Here is a 21,768-nt window from a genome sequence, read left to right on the forward strand (position 1 = left end):
ACTGTGACTGTGTGTGTGTGTGTGTTTGTGTGCGTGTATGTGTGTGTGTGTGTGTGTGTGTGTGTGTGTGTGTGTGTGTGTGTGTGTGTGTGTGTGTGTGTGTGTGTGTGTGTGTTTGTGTGCGTGTATGTGTGTGTGTGTGTGTGTGTGTGTGTGCGTGCGTGCGTGTGTGTGTGTGTGTGTTTATGTGTGTGTGTGTGTGTGTGTGTGTGTGTGTGTGTGTGTGTTTGTGTGTGTGTGTGTGTGTGTGTGTGTGTGTGTGTGTGTGCGTGTGTGTGTGTGCGTGGGATAGGCCAGGCCTCAGTGCCCCTCCTATCTGTTTAAGGACCAGACCCAGTCCTGACAGGCTCTCATTGTTTTCTGCTCGTAAAAGGGAATTCTTCCCTAACTCCTCCCCCTTCCTCTCCTCCCAGTGGCCCACTGGGCCCAGAGGAAAAGTCCCTTGGACGCACCAGTGCCGATACGCAGACCCTGCTATGATCAGCCAGTGCTGGTGCTCACCGTTTCCCCAACTGGAGACATTTCGGAATTGTCTAATGTTCTCCAGCTCCAGTTCATCAGAAGAAAGCCACTAGTTCTCCATGTGCATGTAACATATGTCAGAGACGTTCCCACAGCATTCACAGAACATTCCCACAAACTTCCACTCGGGATAATTGATGAGTGCAGTAGGGTTACCACTGAAGTTTCTGCCGAGGTGACAGGCTCTTAACGGAGCTTCTGTGCCTGGAGGCCCACTGAGGGACCCCAGACGAGGAACCCCGGAGGAGGAACCCCAGACGAGGAACCCCAGGAATCTCCAGCGTGCGTCTGAGCCCCTCCCTGCTCCCACAACGCCTCTCCCGTGTAAACGTGTCCGGACGGTGCAGCTCAGGTGCTCCTATTACACTGTGCCTAATTGGATTATGGAGAGGTTTTCTGTGATTGGTGTAATTAGGGGAGCATTTCAAAGAATTTTCTCCGTATTGTGTGGGGCTAACCGCGGTGATCTTTAGCTCCCTCTTGATATAATGAGGGAAAGGCTCTGGAAAAGTTAATTGTTCATTTGATCTTTGAGAACGGTCCCTTCTGCGTCATTTGCATATTCAGGTCTTGTTTGTTCTAGGCGCTCTGTTCTTTTCTCTCATGAAGAAGTGATGATTAATTATTTCTTTTTGGGTGGGGAGGCGAGTGGAGGCGAAGTCTTTGATTCATTTTTAACCGCCATATTTTTCTTTGCATGTGAATCTTTCAAAGCAAGCGATTGACTTTTGAAGGCCCGTGTGTCTTCATGTGGAGTGGCGGTACGGAGAGATTTGTGACAGGAACAGGTGTTGTTGGGAACAACAGGGCAAAGGTCGAAGGGCAAAGGTCGGGGAAAGGAGAGGTGGCTGGGGAGAGCTTGTGCAGCCAAAATGTGGAAATAAGAATGAGAAAAACAGAAAGAGGGAAGGAGAGAGTGAGAGGAGAGAGAGAGAGAGAGAGAGGGAGAAGGAGAGAAGTGTGCACATGCTCTCTGTTCGTGTCCTCTCTGCTCCGCTGCACTGGGCATCTGTAGAGTTTGTGCTGGCTGATTACCCCGAATAACCCCCCACCACCCCCCCCCCCCCCCCCCCCCCCCCCCCCCCCCAGCCCCCAACCTGCCGGGCCTGTATCAGAATCATTCTGCATCTTTCCCCACCTGTGCCCACGATTCTACTCGCCTGTGCCCGCAATCCTGCCTACCTGTGCCCGTGATCCTACCCGCCTGTGCCCACGATTCTACCCACCTGTACCCACGATTCTACCCGTCTGTGCCCACGATTCTACCCCGTCTGTGCCCGTGATGGCGCTCCGTAGCGACCCTGCCACGCCGATCAGCGTGCATATCTGCCAAAGCTCTCTCCCCTTTCACCACTCCTGCATATTTGTGTGGATTAGTGGAGCAATCCTGCTCTTCTCCTGGCCCGCCTCATGGATCCGTCCCAGAACTCCTCTCCCAGGGCCTCTGCTCCTCGTGAATCATGTGCTGCCTGCGTTTCACAACCCCTCCCTCCTCCTCCTTCTCCTCCTCCTCCTCCTCCTCCTCTTCCTCAGGGCTGGAACGCGTACTCTGCTTTACGGACACACACTGAGCAGCACAGGCCGCTTGGTTGACTGCAGCATTTTCTCTCTCTCTCTCTTCTCTCTCTCACTCTCTCTCTCTCTCTCTCTTGCACAAATGCGTTTTGGTATCAGAAGTCAGCAGAGTTGTCTGTGCTCTAGTTACTCTAACCAGGGCCAGAGCCCACAGGCCTCTTCTCTTCTTCACGTGGAAGGAGAACCCAGTGCTCTCAGCGTTGATAAGAGCCCCGTTAACCACTAAACCACACACAGGTGGGCTCGCAAAGCCGCACTCCCTGCAGACAGAGCCTGATTTATGACAGGCCGTCAGGTTCAGAGAGAGGCAGCCTGCTACTGCAGAGCACTACAGCACTCCAACACCCCAACCTCCACACTCCAACACCCCAACACTACAACACTCCAACACCCCAACCTCCACACTACAACACTACAACACTCCAACAACCCCAACACTACAACACCCCAACCTCCACACTACAACACTCCAACACCCCAACACTCCAACACCCCGACCTCCACACTACAATACTCCAACACCCCAACCTCCAATACACCAACACTCCAACACCCCAACACCGCCAACACTCCAACACCCCAACCTCCACACTACAACACTCTCAACACCCCAACCTCCACACTACAACACTCCAACATCCCAACCTCCAATACACCAACACTCTAACACCCAACCTCCACACTCCAACACCCCAACACTACAACACTCCAACACCCCAACCTCCACACTACAACACCCCAACACTCCAACTCCCCGACCTCCACACTACAACACTCCAACACCCCAACCTCCAATACACCAACACTCCAACACGCCCAACACCCCAACACCCCAACACCCCAACACTCCAACACTCCAACACTTCAACACTTCAACACTCCAAAACTCCAACACTCCAACAATCCAAAACTCTAACACTCCACACTCCAACACTCCAACACTCCACATGCCAACACGCCAACACTCCAACACTCCAACACTCTACACTCCAACACTCCAACACATTGTCAACCTTCCCTCTGAGACTTATCATTCGACAACATGTTAGATTGACTCGCCTTAAACTTTGCAGTATTATTTTTTGTGTGTGTTTGTGGGGGATGGTAGAACTACACTGTCTTGTTTTGCTTATATGTTTCCAGCATGTAAAAATACATCTTGCTGCCTTGTATTTGGACAGTGGAGACAGCACATCTTGGTGCATATGGGGAAAAGAGTTAGTGAAGACCAAAAGCCTAAACAGCTTTGCACTCAGCACGGTCCCCTCTCCAACTCTCCCTCATCTCTCTGTTCCTCCAGGAGTCGGACAGCAATAAAGTATGCTCTCTCTACTCCTTCCGGAATAACTCTACCTCTCCGCACAAGCCGGAGGAGGGGGCAAGAGAGCGGGGTGACGTGCTGGGCGGCTCTGCCTTCGGAACGCCGGAGCGTCGAAAAGGAAGTCTCGCTGACGTGGTGGACACACTGAAACAGAAGAAACTGGAGGAGATGACAAAGACAGAGCAAGACGGTATGGGAGGCTTCAGTGTGTGTGTGTGTGTGTGTGTGTGTGTGTGTGTGTGTGAGAGAGAGAGAGAGAGAGGAGAGAGAGAGAGAGGGAGAGAGAGAGAATGAGTGAGTTAGTGTTTGTGTGGGCATCTGTGTTTATATGTGTACATGCACAAGTGCCTTATTCATGGATTTACCAAGAGCACACAAGCTGTGCACGGACTGCTTCAGGGCATTTATCAGTGCCCCTCTCTCTCTCTCTCTCTCTCTCTCTCTCTTTCCTTCTTCATACTCATTTTCATATGTACTCAATCCCTTTTTTCGCACGCACACACACACACACACACACACACACACACACACACACACACACACACACACACACACACACACACACACACACACACACACACACACACACACACACACAAGTTCTCTAACCTGGGAGGACTGACGTGGCTGTGTTTCCAGTTTGTTCTGAACTGGCTCCAGGTGTGACAAAGGGTGGGGGGACCTCTCCTCAGTGTAAGTGTGGTCCTTGGTCTGCGCCAAGCCAAACTCAGGCCGTAAAACACATGGCATCAATCTGACACCAGGAACATTACCTTTTTATTCTTCAGCACAGACGACAGCATTCATCCTACAAATCTCAACTACCCACTCACCAAAAATAGATCCAATAAGCATGTGTCCGTCTTTTGCTATATTTTATTGTTCCCTGGAGGGTCCTTTGGTACTACCTCCAGATTTAGTAATTAACAATTTATTTATTTGCATTACCTGTAAATCTGTCAGTTGACGTTTAAAAAATTTTTTACAGAATATACAGAAGTTTGACAGAAATGCAATTTTATTTGTATGGCTGCTTAATTATTTTTAAGACTGCAACTGTATTCATTGTGGAAATGGTTTACAGATATTATGGGAAAGTGAGGAAAATCACAATTAGAATCAGAGCTAATGTGATAATGTGATGCCGAGTGTGTCAGTGTTGAGCATGTCAGTGCTGTGTGTCAGTGTTGAGTCAGTGCTAAGAGTACTAAGGTGGGTAGAGCAACCAGAAACTGTCCTGAAATAAAAGTATTGTTAGCTTTATTTTTTAAGTATCTAAATGTAAAAGTAGCAGTGTAGTTTGTTACTTAACTTAGAAAGTATCTTGTAAAAAGTATCTAGTGAAATATAGTGATTAATTTAATGACACTGGGCAGCAAAATAGGTTGACCTTATAATACTTTATATGTTGAATTCTAATTCTGTTTTTAGGAATTTTCTGTCAGGCTTTTATCGAACAGATCAAGTACATTTTACATTAACTATATTTTAGTTTCTCATAAATAAGGCTATTACACTTGTATAAATGAATATGTATAAATGTATAAATGTACTTCTTAACTGTCTGATGTGTGCCTATATTTGGCAAGGAGGAATGTGTCTTAATTGTCAGCAGTAGGGTTAAGGTTAGAGTTAGGTGTTAGGACTGGGTGTTAGGGTTAGAATTGGGGGATAGGGGTTAGGGTTAGGGTTAGAGTTATTGGTTCAGGTTAGAGTTAGGTGTTAGGGGTTAAGGTTAGAATTAGGGTTTAGGGTTAGTGTTAGGGTTAGACATGAATGTCCCTCTTCAGAGTCCAGCAGGAGTCCAGCAGTGGTCTGCCCACATAGAGAGGACTTCTTTGGCATCAAATCCATCCATTCTCTCCATAATGACATGCTAATGTAGTGGGATATGCAAACAAATAAACAAACAGGCCTGATATTAGGCAACACAAAAGAATCAGTACATACACCAAATCAATACGTACAATCCAAATCAATACACACACCCAATCAATACATACAATTCAGACCAATACATACACACCAAACAAATACATACTCACCTGAATCAATACAAACACACCAAATCAATTATTGGGCAAAATCTATTAAAATATTTGTAAGGAAAACCAACTAAAAAGTATGTGAAACATTTTTGACATTGTGTAGTTGAGTGAGAGAGCACCCTCTCAAAACAACTCCATTTTTGTTCACAAAGTTACGTTACGGTGAATGAAAGGGACAAATGTAGCCGTGAGTGTGAGAGAGGTGCCTGTAGTCACGACTTCACCTCAGCACCACTGGGTCCTGGAGCCACAACATGGCAGCAAAGCAAACACTCCCTATATTTGCTTTAATAGTTCCTCAACTCTTAATTAGAATGAAGTAGGACTGTATACAACCAAACATACCACACACACACACACACACACACACACACACACAGCTCCCTGGGGATATACTGAACTCATTTTTACTGTCTGGGGATCTCTTAGCTTAAACACTTCATCACAGGAATAAATTAGACCTTAATTGCGCTAAAATAATTTCCCCTATAAAATGTATTTTTTTTCTTCTTCTCTTTTGGTCTGTTGGTTTTCTTTTGCTGTTAAGCAAAGGTCAGATAAATATTTTGAATAAGAAGCTTTTATTGGTTATTTGTATATTATCTACATTTATATTTATCTATAATTGATTTTCCAAATGGAGACAAGCCAAGCAGATAGCTAAAGATTTTTCATTTTGAATGACATATTCGATTTGTGTCCTGAAAAAACACAATCACACAAAAATGACAAAAATTAGAATTTGTTAGTTTTAAATACTTCAAAATACTTTCAGAATATTTCCGCATCAAAATACTAAATTTCATGTAAGTCATTCAAAGTGTTGCACCTTTTTTCTGCAGTCTATATTCACCCAGTCATTTCACATGGATATTTATATAATAATATACCATGCTTGATGAGCTTTCCTGGGCTTGTATGTGTGATTAACGGTGTCCGTCAGAGACTGCCCTCTGTGGACTCTCCCCTGTATAAAGGGCTCTTTTCCTTACGCATGTTAGTTCCTTCTCTTGTTTCCAGTGGGACGCTTTTAAGACACGGCACACTCCTCTGAGCCCTCAGTGGCTAGGGCGACATGCTAATGAACCCCAGCTGGTATGGCCGGTTGTTGCAGTAATTTAAACGGTCAAGTGCAACTTGTAATCCTGAAGACCGTATGTTTAGAGCAGTGAGAAGAGGGTGCTTCACTTGCAGTGTACAGCTGTGTTAATCTGGCCTTAATAATGTAGACAGGGCTGACCTCATGCCCCGGTACCTCACGCCACCCGAAATAAACTCCCTTGTTGGGGAAAAAATGAGTTCCTGAGACAAGAGTCTCTGAAAAGTTCAATATGTGAGCGGAAAAGCTGTTTGGCTGGAGGGCCTCGGACGTCCTCGAGGGCTGGGCTGACTGAACGCCTGGAGTGTTTGCGATTGCTGTGAATTCTTGGAGATCGGAGGCTAATTTTTGTGTAGTGGGCACCACACAGCTGGGCAGGAAAAGGAGGCAGAAATGTCCACATTAACCCCGTCCCCCGTCCACAAACGTGACACGACTCCGGCGAGACACGGAAGACAGGCTTACACACGTTGCTCATCGTGGGATGACAGTGATGTGACTCGTGATGGGACATTCACGCTCTGCCGCCCGTTGTAACTGATCCAGGATCAGTACATTTGATCACGTTCTTTTTGGCAGGTTGTACAGTATGATATTAGCCTGACCTCTGGATGAGTGCATGTTGTGGTACATATGCTGAGCTCTTTCAGTTATGCTGCTTTCTCTGCTGGAACTCTTTGTGGAGGGGCGTGGCTAAAGGCATTATCGTTAAGTGTCATTTAAGGAAGTCTGACCAATACAACACGTAACGTACCACACGCGCACAACACACACACACACACACACACACACACACACACACAGACACACACACACAGCACGCGTCTCTCCTGTCCCCTCGTACTTAATTAAATGTGTTTCGTGAGGTCAACTGCTCTCAAATACCATCAGGGCCTATTACAGCGGCCGGCGAGGGAGCTGCCCTGCACTGTCATCTCACCCCTCTCTTGTTTGAAGTCAACCGCCCTGTGGCCAATCGCCTCCGCCCCCCCCCCCCCCCCCCCCACTCCCCCTTGTCTAACAGGTCCTTAAAGTGCTTTAAGTGCTTGTGACCGCTCTAATGAATGAAAATGTCCTTCTGCAGCTCAGAGGGCAGCATTACACTGAATAGTCACCTTCACTGTAAAAGCCCCGGCAGGGCAAGCCGGCCTGCTGAGAGCCCTAACGACGGGGCCTAACGACGGAGCCTAACGACGGAGCCTAACGACGGGGCCTAACGACGGGGCCTACCACTTATTTACCTGCTATTGTAAAATGCATTATTTATGGAGAACTCTCCAGATGACACTTGTCAAGAGTGAAAAATGTCAGACCCAAGTAAAGAGGGAAAGAGAAAAGAGAGAGAGAGAGCAAAAGAGAGAGAGCACATGAAGATATGGAGAGAAAGATTTGCATCCATTAAGGTCTCCAGTCGACCTTGCAGGAGTTCCCAAGCAGTTTAAAGCAGCTTTACGTAACTGGAGTGGAATCAATAGGAAGAAACACACAGACGTGTCCTCCGTCTGTAAGGCGGTGTCGCTGTGTGTGCCGCACAACGCAGCTGACCCAGTGCGGGCGGCTTCGAGCAGCTCCCTCTGAAACGCCAGCAGAATGTGTGACGGTGCAGGAAGGCCCGGCTGGGCCCGGGTGGGTCGGCGACAGAGACCCCTTCTCTCGCTGGAGTCTGGGCATCCGCTAACCTCGGCGTCTGCCAACTGAATCAGCAGCCTTGTTCTGGCAGGACGGGGCTGCTGGTTAAAGCGTGTTAGCTGCTAATCCACACTTACAGCCCTGCTTGTGCGCGGGGCAGCGTTACATGGGCCGGGGCTGCTGCCTGGCACAGGTTCAGAGTGCTGCCTGTCACACGCGTAATCTGGCATATGTAGCAGGTCTGACGGGGCCAAACTACTTTATAACTTATATATACACAGTTTTGCAGAAATATATAAAAAATTGTGAATGTAATCCTCTTTGTAGTGAGCCTGGGTGTTTGTGAGTGGTGTTTGTTTCACGGTGAGGACGGGCCCGTGTGTGTGAGGTCTCTGGGCCCACCTGAAAGCACACGGATGGCGTCCCGCTTTTAGCACGTGCGTGGGAGAATATCGGGCGTCTGTAGTGCAGCAACAGGTGGAGAACGGGTGGAGAATGGCACTGGTGGATGAGTGAATTACACCGCTCCGCCTTGACCTGTGTGACGATGGGAACAGTTGCTGCGGTGATCGGGGTGGGGGCCTGTTCTCCGGGGCGGTAAGTCTTGCCCCTCCTGATGGTGGAGTGGGGAGGGGGGGAGTGTGCGCAGGGCCTGGAGAACAGGGCTCTGCCGGCCCCTACACCTGGAGGTGTGTGCACTCAGCTGGACTTAATGAGTTTAGCAGGGATTCTCTGGCTGCTGGGGCCCCACGCCGGGCCACTTCTCTGGGGCGTGGGGGTGTTTACAGCACCCCCCTGCTGGAGGACCTATTTCTGAGGCAGGTGAGCAGCAGTCACAGCTGTGTGTGTGTGTGTGTGTGTGTGTGTGTGTGTGTGTGTGTGTGTGTGTGTGTGTGTGTGTGTGTGTGTGTGTGTGTGTGTGTGTGTGTGCGCGCGACCTCTCCCCTCCAGTGCTTCAGTCATCTGGAACACTCTGTACTATGAGCATATCTACCCTCACCATGGAGATATTCATCCTTCAGTGAATGTGTCTACCTATGCGCACAAGTGTGTGTGTGTGTGTGTGTGTGGTCCATTATCTGTATTCTGTGGTTTTCTGAATGCAGTTCAAGGCCATACACCGTGCTGTCACACAAGCGCAGTGTAGCAGCGGTGGGGAAGACTGCCGTCTGGTCGCGGTGCGTCTGGTCGTGGCGTCTGGTCGTGGCGTCTGGTCGTGGCGTCCGGGAGCTCTGCTGTAGTTCCAGCCCTGTACAGCACCTGCCTTTCCCCTCGTCCACAGCGCCAGATTGATGGGCTCAGGCAGCAAGAGACTCGAGTGCAGAAAGCTGTTTTACCACATGCCATTTGAGCTGTATTTTTATGCCCCTACTGAAAGGACTCCTGTAGAAATAATGTAGTGGCACGCCAGCCGTCCTGTGCGCCTGCCGTCTGCCTCGGGGTTATTCCACCTAATTAATAGGAATCTTTGTTGTAGTGATCCATGGCCCTGGCCCTTGACTTGATACATATGCAATGAGGCCGGTGGCAGACCGGGGCGCTCTTTAATTCTCTGGCCGGTGGCCGGCCGGCGAGGCCCTGAGATTGGGAGGCTTCAAACAGGCAGCAGCACTGCTGCCCTCTCACTCCACCAGCCCCTGGGTGCAGAGAGCTGGCCAAACATCAGTCACCTGCCTCTTCCTCTCATCTTCTCTCTCTCTCTCTCTCTCTCTCTCTCTCTCTCTCACTCTCTCTCTCTCTCTCTCGCTCTCTTGCTCTCTCTCTCTCCTTGTCTCATCTTCTGTCGTTTTCTTTCTCTCTCTCACTCACTCTCTTGCTCCCTCCCTCTCATCTTCTCTCTCTCTCTCTCTCTCTCTCTCTCTCTCTCCTTTTTATGTTTCTTGCTTTCTGTCCATCTCTCCTCCTACCTCTCCATCTTTATCACTCTTATCTTTCTCTTTTCTCTCTTTCTCTCATTCCCTCTCTCTTTCCAGTCATGCTCTTTTAAGACCAGTTGTCCAGGGCTGTCGACCTCTCTCTCACGCGCTGCCTGTCCAGATGAGAGTGCTTGGATTTGATTAGCCTGCATGTGAAAGTGCAGATGTCACTGTATGTTATAGCACGTATGTGTGTTTATGTGTGTGTGTGTGTGTGTGTGTGTGTGTGTGGCAGTGGCATGTGTGTCTGAGCAAATCTGTGTGTGTATGTATGGGGGGGGAGTTATGTGTGTTTATGTGTGTGCGTAGTGGGGTTAATACTGGCATACAGTATGTGAGTGTGTGTGTGTGTGTGTGTGTGTGTGTGTGTGTGTGTGTGTGTGTGTGTGTGTGTGTTTATGTGTGTGCGGGGAGGTTAGCACTGGCACGCGTGTGTGTGGGGGGTGGGCTTAATACTGGCATATGTGTGTGTGTGTTTATGTGTGTGCGTAGGTGAATTAACACAGGCGTGTGTGTGTGTGTGTGTGCGTGTATGCGTGTGCGTGTGTGTGTGTGTGCGTGTGAGTGTGTGTGTGTGTGCGTGTGTGTGCGTGTGTGTGTGTGTGTGTGTGCGTGTGCTTTGCCAGCTCTGTCCTGGCCTGTCACTTTTATTTGAATAGGTAATGTCGATCTGTTGGGCTTGAGGAGATGTGCTGGAATAGGTTGTTAAGCCACATGATCAAAAGCCCTCTCGTCTCTCTGCTCTGTGCCAATCAGACCCCCTCTTGCCCATCAAGCAGACATTACATAGAATTTTTTTCTCTTTCCGGGGGCCGTGTGCATGCTGGGGAACGCTGCCCGCTCCTCACGCGGACACTGATGCAGGAGGTGACGAAGACTCCCTGAGACTCTCGGAGACTCTCGGAGACTTTCGGAGACTCCCTGAGACTCTCTGCACCTCCTGTTTTCTGTCTCCTTAGACGGCGTGTGCGCGACGGTGGAGAGGGTGCAGACACGGCCCTCTCTGCCCCCGCACGGCCCGTCTCCTCGCCCTGTGTGTAACACACTCGGGACCTGGGCCGGGCTCTCGGTCTCACGCTCCGCCGGGAGCCTGCGAGCTCCTGCTCTAAATAGAGAGCCTTTCGCCTTTGGGATGACGGGGCAGGCAGCTGCGTCTGCCTCAATCAGCCATTCTTCCCTCTCCGTCGTCTTCCTGGGAGACTCAGGTTGCTATTAGACGACGGCAGCAACTGTCGATGAGCATTCCAGGAGCCATCTTCCCTCTCCAGCTCAGCTGTTGCCCCCCCCCCTCCCCACACCCTCCGCCTTGTGCAGGAAGGCAACACAACGCCTGCATTGTGTGTCCCCCCCCACACCCCACTCCACCCACCTCTGACACAGAGACGGAGCCCTTCTGATAGGAGGAAGCGGGTGTCTCAGGGAGACAAAATCCCGGCCAGGAGCGACGAACAGAGCGTCCTCTGTCCTCTCTCTGTGACTCTAGGTGCTTCTCCTCAGCTGTGTCTGGGAGTCACCCAGAGCAGCAGCCCCGGCGTGGACCTTCAGGGCTCTGCTGAAGGCGTCAGGGGGAGCCGGCATGGCCGTGAAGGTGTTAGGCAGTGCCAGAGAGCAGCCCGTGAAGGTTTTAATTAGCTTGGCGTTTTATGAGCCCCCCTAAGTGTTTGGAATAGTCCGGTGAATGGGCTGGAATGCTGACACAGGCCCCGCCCCCATTAATGGGCCCTAAATCTGTCATTGGGTAAGGGTGCTCCATGTATAGAATTAGCTCAAGGCTTTATGTAGATTAAAAAATGGGAAATCAAGATTGTGTGTGTGTGTGTGTGTGTGTGTGTGTGTGTGTGTGTGTGTGTGTGTGTGTGTGTGTGTGTGTGTGTGTGTGTATGTGTGTGTGTGGACATCTGTGTGGGCTGGGGTAATACTGGTGAACTCAACCTGTGTGTCACACACACACACACACATGGCATCTCATGTTGAGTTCCCAGGCATTCTCTGCACATAACTGGACAAAAGAGAGGGTGTCATCTGACTGGGATGAAAATAGAGTTCATGTAACACACACCGCACTACCAGGCAGCCTCAGTGTTGGACACTAATGATTTCAGGGTGAAGGGAAGGCCCACAGAGCTGAACCTTGCACAGAGCTGAACCTCGCACAGAGCTGAACCCCGCACAGAGCTGAACCCCGCACAGAGCTGAACCTCGCACAGAGCTGAACCCCGCACAGAGTTGTCTGCCCACAGAGCTGAACCCCACACAGAGCTGAACCCCGAACAGAGCTGAACCCCGCACAGAGCTGTCTCCCCTCACTACTGAACCCTGCACAGAGCTGTCTCCCCTCACTACTGAACCCCGCACAGATCTGTCTGCCCACAGAGCTGAACCCCGCACAGAGCTGTCTGCCCTCACTACTGAACCCCGCACAAACCTGTCTGCCTTCACTACTGAACCCCACACAGAGCTGTCTGCCTAAAGAGCTGAACCCCACACAGAGCTTCCTCACTATACTGTACAAACATAACAGTCACCACGATTTTCTTCTCATACCAAAAACTCCCAATCAGCAAAGCATGAATATTTCACACACACACACACACACACACACACACACACACACACACACACACACACACACACACACACACACACAGGTCTGTCTCCCTAACAAAGAGGCTGTTTAATCGACTGTAATAAAACAAATGTGTCTCGCTTTCATCTCGTCTCTTTGCTCTCCTCCTCTCTGTCTGTGTCTCTGCTCTGTAATGTTCCATGTTCGAGCAGAAGATGAGATGTCAGAAGAAACGGAGAGACACGTGTTTTATTACACCGCCAGAGCTGCCGCTTCAATGACTGTAATTATTTGGTGAACGGCGTGTCTCTTTGGGGCAGCCCCATGTGTCGTTTTAAGTCGGCCGGGGTCAAGTGGTTAATATGCTTTAAGACCTTATCATCCATTACATGTCATGAAGTTCCAATGATAGGTTGAAGTTATGAGTTTGGATTATAATTAATGATTTGTCGAGTAGAAATGGTTTCGGCCTCCTCCTCCTCCTCCTCCTCCTCCTCCTCCTCTGTCTTTCTCTCCAAGTCTAGCAGCACTTATCTTAATGTCGTTATGGAGTTTGGAGGTGAGGGCGTGTGTTTCTCACCCCCCCTGTGTTTGGTGCTGTGATTGACAAACGACACCGTCTACAACAGCCGGGCGCGTCACCAAGAGCAGAAACAAAACGTTTTATTTCCTTTATTTTTTTTCTCTGGCGTTCTCGTTCCTACACTGTCTCAGCGAGAGCGGCCCGGCGTGGCGTCTGGGTTTTTGCGTGTTGTCCCAGCGTGCGTTAGAGTCCGAGGGCCTCGGGGGTCCTGGAGAAGAACGGCCGGCCCGGTTCAAAGGAGAAGGCGGGCCATGATTGTTACGGCGCCGCTCGGACAGACAAAGGCCCATTCAGACGCTCGGTAGTGGAGCAGTAAGAGGACTTCCTGGAAACTGGAGTTCTTAACCTTTTGAAGCGCTATGGTTACCGCATCCATCGACACGTGTTATTCCCTCAAGCTCAAATATCAAAAAATAAGAGAGAAACACCTCCGCTCACTCGGATCAAAACGGGCCCGGCGTTAAGGCCCACAGTGGAGAAGGATGGATGGTGAACTCTGTGTGAGTTTATACACGCGTATAAACACCGTCCCTGCTGTTTGGTGGAGCGTTGTGGAGCGCTCAGAAGCAAGTGTGCATGCGTGTGCTTTTTGAGTGTGTGTGTGTGTGTGCACGTGTGTGTGTGTGTGTGTGTATTTGTGCTACTGCTGTACCGTGAGCACCACACGTGTTCAAGAGAATGGAGGTCACCAGATAAAAATTGTGACCTTTGGGCTGTGTGTGTGTGTGTGTGTGTGTGTGTGTGTGTGTGTGTGTGTGTAGTCTGACACAATGGTAAACAGAACTCACTGCACAGAGCCATAAACATGTTTAATTGCTGCTGCCTGAAACAGGGCGTGTCAGAGCTCCAGCAAACAGAACTCTTAATGAGCTAAATGAATTTACAAAGGAGGGAAGATTTCTCACTTTGGTATCTCCTCTCTTAAACACACACACACACACACACAGTGTTTTTCCATTGCTTAGAAAGTATGTTTTTTAATTGCAGTATCAGATCGTGAGGTGCCGTGTAAATTCTGAGTGTTCTTCACACGGAAGCTCTCGAGCTCTCGAGCAGGTCCAAGTTGGCTCAGCTCGGGAGATGAACTAAAGTTTCAGTGACTGCTGGAGACACTTGGCTTCACAACAAATCTGGATCTATTCATGTGAGCCGCGTCGTTCTTTATCTGTCCCCATATCCCCCCGTTTGGTGCGGCCCTCTGTGTAGCTCTGATCACAGTAAGCGACATTATCCCCACATTTCTATTAATTTAACATAGATGAATAAATGTGAATGTTTTGGAGCACTGATTAGCAGAAGAGTTTATGTCTGACAGTTAGATTGCAGGGTAGCCAATGAAAAAAATGCCTTCTTTGCAAGGTACCCAGTAATTTAATTCTTGTGTGAAATTATTATAATTTATTACAGTGCGTGGGCCTTAATGATTACCGACATCAAATGGAAATTATAAATTAAAATGAAGTCCACACATCTCGGCTTGTCTTCATGAGAAGTGAAACCGCTCATCAGCATTTGGCAAAGTTTCACAGGAGTGCTCTTCTTTACAAGAGCATTCTTCTTTACAGGAGCGCTCTTCTTTACAAGAGCGCTCTTCTTTACAGGAGCGTTTTTCTTTACAGGAGCGCTCTTCTTTACAAGAGCACTCTTCTTTACAGAAACACTCTTCTTTACAAGAGCGCTCTTCTTTACAGGAGCGCTTTTCTTTACAAGAGCGCTCTTCTTTACAGAAACACTCTTCTTTACAGGAGTGTTCTTCTTTACAGGAGCGCTTTTCTTTACAAGAGCGCTCTTCTTTACAGAAACGCTCTTCTTTACAGGAGCGTTCTTCTTTACAGGAGCGCTTTTCTTTACAAGAGCGCTCTTCTTTACAGAAACGCTCTTCTTTACAGGAACGCTCTTCTTTACATCCTTCCTGTATTCTTACTCCAAATCTATGTACCTTCCAAGAACAGAGATGCTTCTTTTATGTGTCCCCACATCACACCTTTCCAGCTCATAATGCATCTGTGGTTGTCACATGGGCCTGTTCTCACATCTCCTCTCTGATATCTCTGCTCTGTTCTCTTTGTTCTCTCTGATCTCTCTGTTCTCTCTGCTGTTCTCTCTTCTCTCTCTCTTCTCTGATCTTTCTGTTCTTTCTGATCTTCCTGTTCTCTCTGTTCTCTCTGCTCCATTCTCTCTCTTCTCTCTGCTCTTCCTTAATTCTTCACGTTTTTGAGAAAAGCCTCGCAGCACTAACGAGCTGTGGCCTGATCAGAGGCAGGCGGTTACCACGGCACCCGCTTCCATTTGGAACCCCCCCCTTAATACACGCACGCACACACACACACACACTGGCGTAGAGCACACAGACAGAGAGCAAGAGTGGCAGAAAGTTCATTTTGCTATCCAAGCATTAAATAGTCTTGGTGTGCTCTTCCCTTCTTTTCTGCTGTTAAAGTGACCTTGTGAGACGGTGAGGTGTGTGTATCTGTGCACAGGGAGCCAGTCGGGGCATCATCACACGCAGGCCTGCCACCTCGGCCTCCGACATATGTTGAGTTTTATTTCATTCTTCTGACATTAATCCTGTTCACCAGCTGTTGTGCCAGCTGCCCCTCTAGCTGGGGATGAGATGGTAGGATTGGGGGCTCGCTGGATCTTGGCTGCACATCTCATCTCTGCTCACTAAGTTTTGATTGGTTTTTTTCTTTTTTTTTTTTGTCCCTATCTGCACCCTTTCCCTCACACACACACACACACACACACACACACACACACACACACACACACACACCAGTTTTTAACTCCCTTTCCAGGATCTTTGAGTTGTACTTCCTCTTTTCTGGTCCTTCAACTTTGTTTAATGTTCTCCCCCCCACTGTTCTTTGACCTTTATAGCCCGGTGAAACACTCGGGGGCTTGTGGGATTTTAATCTCGAATCCAAGTCTTCGTCTGGACATTTACTTGCAGAAGAGGCCTTAACATGCCACTGCACCTATATGTGGTCACACATTTGAATTCTCTCATACGGCAGTGCACAGAAGACCGGGGTGGGAAACTGAGAGAGGACTGGAACTGTGACTACCCAGCACCAGACAAACCAAAGACACGTCCTTATCAAAACCAGCTTCACCTCCACTACCTACATCACCCCAGTCGTCTCTGTCACCACCTCCATTTCCTCCACCCCAGTGGCCTCCATCTGCTCAGTCACCTCCATCTCCTTCATCTGCTCAGTCACCTCCATCTCCTTCATCTGCTCTGCCAGTCTCCACTGCTCCTTTATTCTTAGCCATATATTGAGTCTATCCTTAAAAGTCGCAGTCAAGTTGTGACATGGCTCTACCTTCCACTGTGTGTGTGTGTGTGTGTGTGTGTGTGTGTGTGTGTGTGTGTGTGTGTGTGTGTGTGTGTGTGTGCGTGCGTGCGTGCGTGCGTGCGTGTGTGTGCGTGCGTGCGTGTGCGTGTGCGCGTGTGTGTATGCGTGTGCGTGTGCGTGTGTGTGTGTGTGAGAGTGTGTGTGTGTGTGTGTGCGTGTGTGTGTGTGTGTGTGTGTGTGTGTGTGTGTGTGTGTGTGCGTGCGTGCGTGTGTGTGTGCGTGCGTGTGTGTGTGTGTGTGAGAGTGTGTGTGTGTGTGTGTGTGCGTGTGTGTGTGGGGTGAAGTGGGGGTCGTCCCCTGAGTCGTCCCCTCCTGATGAACCGTCCTGCCATCTCAATCCGGGGCTTCAGATTGATCATCGTCGGGACGCCACTTCAATAATTCATGGCTGATTAGCAGTGGGCGCTGCAGCGAAATGGATTGGCCCAGGGGGTCAGGCCCCGCCCTGCTTGAGAGGTGGGGCCTCTTGGGAGCGCTCAATTCATATGCGCTTGACGGACATGTGTCTCGCTCAGCGAGGTCAGAGGTCAGGCCGTAGCCTGGGCCCGGGGCTGCTGAAGGCAGGACTGCTCTAGGCCCACACAGGCTGCTGGCCCATTAGGAGATACTTTGGCTGCCCAGATTTTTACAGCAATCTACCTGCATCTTTGTTCCTGTGCCTTAGTGCAAAAGGTAGAATTACACTATAGTGCCTGACCTGTTATTACAGTGAAATGGTTTGTCTGGAATTATATAGCTAGAGATGTACAGGGCCGAAGCTAGCAATCTTCCTCATGACTCAATGCCTGAGAAGACTTCACAATAAAGGAGGATTTTTTGAAAAATAGTTACAGATGATTAAAAAAAAAGACGAGAGAGAGAGAGAGAGAGAATTTGGGGGTGGGGCTTTTTTCTTTTTTTTTTTTCTAACAGGTCTATTTTTAGAAGCTGTTGACAAGCTGTGTTGGGCAGAGCCTACAGGTGACTAACAGAGGTGTTCACTAAGTGGAATAATGAACAGTATTAGGTGTCAATTAAATCAAGCCTCTGCCAGTCTGCAGGTGCTTGCCGCCATACTGACACATCTCAAGAAGACGATGCTGCTTTAGCCGTGCATGCCAGCAGGCACATTTGCATATTAAAGAGCTGAAATTATTTAACCGAGGCAAAAAAAAAAATCTTCTGGAAATGATAGAGGTTATTAAAACTGTTGACTGGTAGGGTGGGTAATTGGCAGGAATCGAACGCCAAGCCACTGTTGTTCACGTTGTGATGATAGAGTTTTTTTTCTCTCTGTCTCTTTCTCTCTGCCTTTTTATCTTTTTATCTCTTTCTCTCTGTCTTTTCTCTCCCTCTCTGTCTTTTCTCTCCCTTGCAAGCTGATGCTGAGTTCTCGCGACTGGCATTGTGCGCCTGTGCCCGGGCGTGTACCCTATTACGTGTCGATTGGCGTTGTGCGTCTGTGCCCGGGTGTGTACCCTATTACGTGTCAATTGCACCCTCGCAATTAGTGGCCTTTTTCTCTTCTCTTCAATAACGGCGTGATTATGGAGACTTCAGGAGCTCGGCGGCAGCCACCCAAGTCAGCAGCTGTTGTCTCTAGGACTGCAGACGCAAGTGACAAAACATAGTTCCTTCTGTCGTTTCACTTGCCTGCCGCCTCTTGTAATTATTATGCTCTTATTTTGTGTGATGATGGAGTCTTGTTTTAGTGGCTCTGTGATTAAGACATTCAGAAGATTCCCCCCTAACAGACTTGTGTGTGCCTGCAGTTTCTCTCTCTCTCTCTCTCTCTCTCTCTCTCTCTCTCTCTCTCTCTCTCTCTCTCTCTCTCTTTAAAGTCTGTCTCTAGTTTGTTTTCATGAGGAGATGGGGAGAGGGACCAGAGATCGAATGGTTTCTTTAGGGTCTGATTTATTACTGTATCTCTGTTTAATCATCTGTGTTGTTAACTACTGTGTTGTTTAATAATCATTTTAACAAAGAATATGCTCCAGAGGCGAGGGGGCGTCTCCGTTTATGTGTTTTCCTGGAGGACTGAAACACGTCTCTCTCATTCTTCTCCAGTGTCAGGAGAAATGGTACGTTTGTCTGAAGGAGATCAGATGTGTCCGTTAGGAACGCGTCTCCTGAGCTGGGTAGCTACATCTCTGTCCAACCCAGTGCTTAAAGATGCTGTCAAGCCTGTAAAATTATTAATATCAGAGGTGGACCATTACCTACAAAGTCATCAAATCTACAAATTTGTTGAGATTTACTGTTTAAGAAGTGGAACCCTGTGTCACTTCTAATTGGTCAGAGATGCGTAGAGAACATTTCTCAAGGTTAGCCAGGAACCACAGTTCCTCTGTAGCTGAAGACCTCTGTCTCTGGAAGCTGTGGACGTCAGAGTGGAGCTGAGACACAAGGCTGTCTTGAGTCCACTGGAGATACTGGGATCGTGGCAGCGTGGGGCCTCAGACAATGGCCATTCATACTGGCCAATCTGGCAGCAGATAGAGGACAATAGGCAGTGATGGGAGAAGTGTGGAGAGGAACAGAGTGAAGTGATCTGTCTCTCCATCTCTCTCTCTCTCTCTCTCTCTCAGTGGAGAGCAGGGATTGATGAGGAGGAAGAGTTGCTTCCTGTAGTGGGGATTACAGAGTCCACGTGGGGCCTTGGGCCAGTCGCAGATGTGCTGGCAATATGCCATGGGGCACGACTCATCGGGACAGGAGGACACACACACACACACACACACACACACACACACACACACACACACACACACACACACACTCACTCATACAAACACAAACTCTCAGCACATCTTCTGGGCCATGACGCAGCTATCACTCAAGAGAGACAGAATGGGAGAGAGAGTGAAAAGGTGAAAGTTATTCCTAACACAGAAACACTCTTCCCAGTACGAGTCCGAACACGGCCGTGGCAGTGGTGCTCTGGAATGTTATGTAGTTACACACTACATACATGTAACCCATGTTAACCAACTCTTGTAGCATAAACTGCTCATTCGAATTTTTTACGGACCGCTTCCAATACAAATTGGCTTGCTTATCATTTATTTCCAAATAGAACTTTTTTTTTTTTGTGAGAACGTGCTGGTTGAACCCCTGATTTTAAGCGTGGTAAAAGTTAAATAGCTTTGCTGGGATCAGATGAATGAGGATTGGTGTGTAAACATCAGTGGTGTGTGTTACGGAGCTCACAATAAAAGCCTCGTGCTGAAACCAGGCCGTCTCCTCAGCTACATGGCCGACTCACGGAGTGGCAGTATTTCTTCTTTAAGCTGGAAAAAAGGGAAAGCAAAAGTTTGGCACTGGTGAGTGAAAATGTCACTGCTTACATCACTTACATGGGTTGGAGTGTTCTAGTGCTGTGGCTTGTGTTAAACATGTCAGTCTGGCAGTGGCTTGTACCAGGTGCCGAGATCTGTTTACACCAAACATGATCTCTCCAAATATTGCTTTGTTGAGATTTACGAGCACACACACTGCTCCCTGCGTGTGTGTGCAGTGCTCCGTTTGGATCCTGCCCGCTCCAGCCGCTCATGCTGTTTCTCACGAGAGGCTCCTGTTTTCCTGCCATCGTAAAGATGTGAAGGGTGTCTGTAGCAACAGGCTTAGCGGAGATGGGGCAGGAGATAGCGCTTAGCCAACGGCCGGGTGTAGCAGGAGCTGTGGTCTGGAGTGAAGAGCTAGCACACGTGTCCTCCGTGGACGGCTGGAACCACAGTAACGTTTTGGGGTCTCCTTTGAGATGATCGGGGACAGAACTGGCTGGGGGTGAGGGGGGGGGGGGGGGGGGGGGGGTGAGCCTCCCTGTGCCACAGCGCCCTCTAATCCTGTTGTTTCGAAGGCGATGGTCTCGGTCTCTAGCGTCTGACACGCCTGCTTCAGAGAATGCCAGGGGCTCTAGGGTGCTGGCATTACCCTAGCTGTGGGTAGAGGACTCTCTCTCTCTCTCTCTTTCTCTCCTGTCTCTCTCTCACTCTACCCTGCTTTTCTGCCATTGCCAATAGTTTTGTTGCCTGGCCCATGAGAAGCCCCACACCAGCAGGGCTTTTGCCAGAGCTCCCCTCCCCGGCGTCTGTGCCCTATCTGTGTGCTGGGCCGTGCCGGAGGAACCCTTCCCGGTCCACTGGGGCCCAGCTTGCAGACTGAAACGCCTGCTGGGGGGGTGTGGGGGGGGGGTGTAAATAGGATACAGATAGGAAACAGGCCTATTGTTTTCATTCCAATGTCACCCAGTCTGAATCCCCAACCCCCCCACTATATCTCAGAGGGGGGAGGATGTGAGGAGATTCGGAAGCCCTCGCAGGGAAACGACAATGAAGCCAGTGGTATTTTCTTTTTTCATCTGCTCAGTCTGTCCATGTGACAGGGCCCCGCTCAGAAAACAGCGCGCTTTTCCCAGTTTCCCATTTCAACGGCGGTTCTGAAATGCCAGAGCTTCCGGAGCGTTCCCATCTCCACATGGGAATGTAAACGCGTCTGGGGATTCATCACGCATGGCGAGCTATGCTGCCTTTTTCATTAGAGCAGGCGGACTGTTGAGAGATGAACCATTTTGGTCAAGACTGTTCTGAATGGCCCAATTTTAGAGCTCCACATTTGTAATATGTTAATATGACGGTGAGAATTGCCCAGACGTTCAGCAGTGTTTCTGTTGGCTATGGAATGTAACATTCGTCCTACTCTTCATGTGAATTCCTTATGAGTGTTCTCGCCTTTATGAAGGTAGGAACAGCCCATATAGCCCTGACGTCAACCGCTGGGTCTCCGCAAGGATCCACATATGAAACAGAACCGAGTTTATTCAGTAGTGAGACTGTTTGGTCTTTTTCTTGGGTGGGTTCCTTGATGTATTCATACACACACACACACACACACACACACACACACACACACACACACACACACACACACACACACACACACACACACACACACACACACACACTCATGAACAAATGCCTGCAGCCTGGACATTTCTTCACATCATCCAGGTAAAAAATCAAAACAAAACAAAAACAAAAGAACCCCAAAGGGCATTCCTGCCACATTCTAGATATGGCGTGCATGTGTGTGTGTATGGGTGTCTATGGGTGTGTGTGTGTGTGTGTGTGTGTGTGTGTGTGTGTGTGTGTGTGTGTGTGTGTGTGTGT

General features: G+C 49.1%; 1 protein-coding gene across 1 annotated transcript in view; it reads left to right on the plus strand.

Annotated features, from left to right (window-relative positions):
* The window catches only part of LOC143504597 (transcription factor SOX-6-like), a 72,873-nt gene that overhangs the window by 6,446 nt on the left and 44,659 nt on the right, over window positions 1-21,768 (plus strand). The window contains exon 2 of the mRNA XM_076995977.1: window positions 3,354-3,608. Within this exon, the coding sequence (XP_076852092.1) occupies window positions 3,354-3,608 (255 nt within the window). The remainder of the gene's footprint in view (window positions 1-3,353; window positions 3,609-21,768) is intronic.

This window comes from Brachyhypopomus gauderio, unplaced genomic scaffold, assembly GCF_052324685.1.
Source record: "Brachyhypopomus gauderio isolate BG-103 unplaced genomic scaffold, BGAUD_0.2 sc308, whole genome shotgun sequence".
NCBI lineage: Eukaryota > Metazoa > Chordata > Actinopteri > Gymnotiformes > Hypopomidae > Brachyhypopomus > Brachyhypopomus gauderio.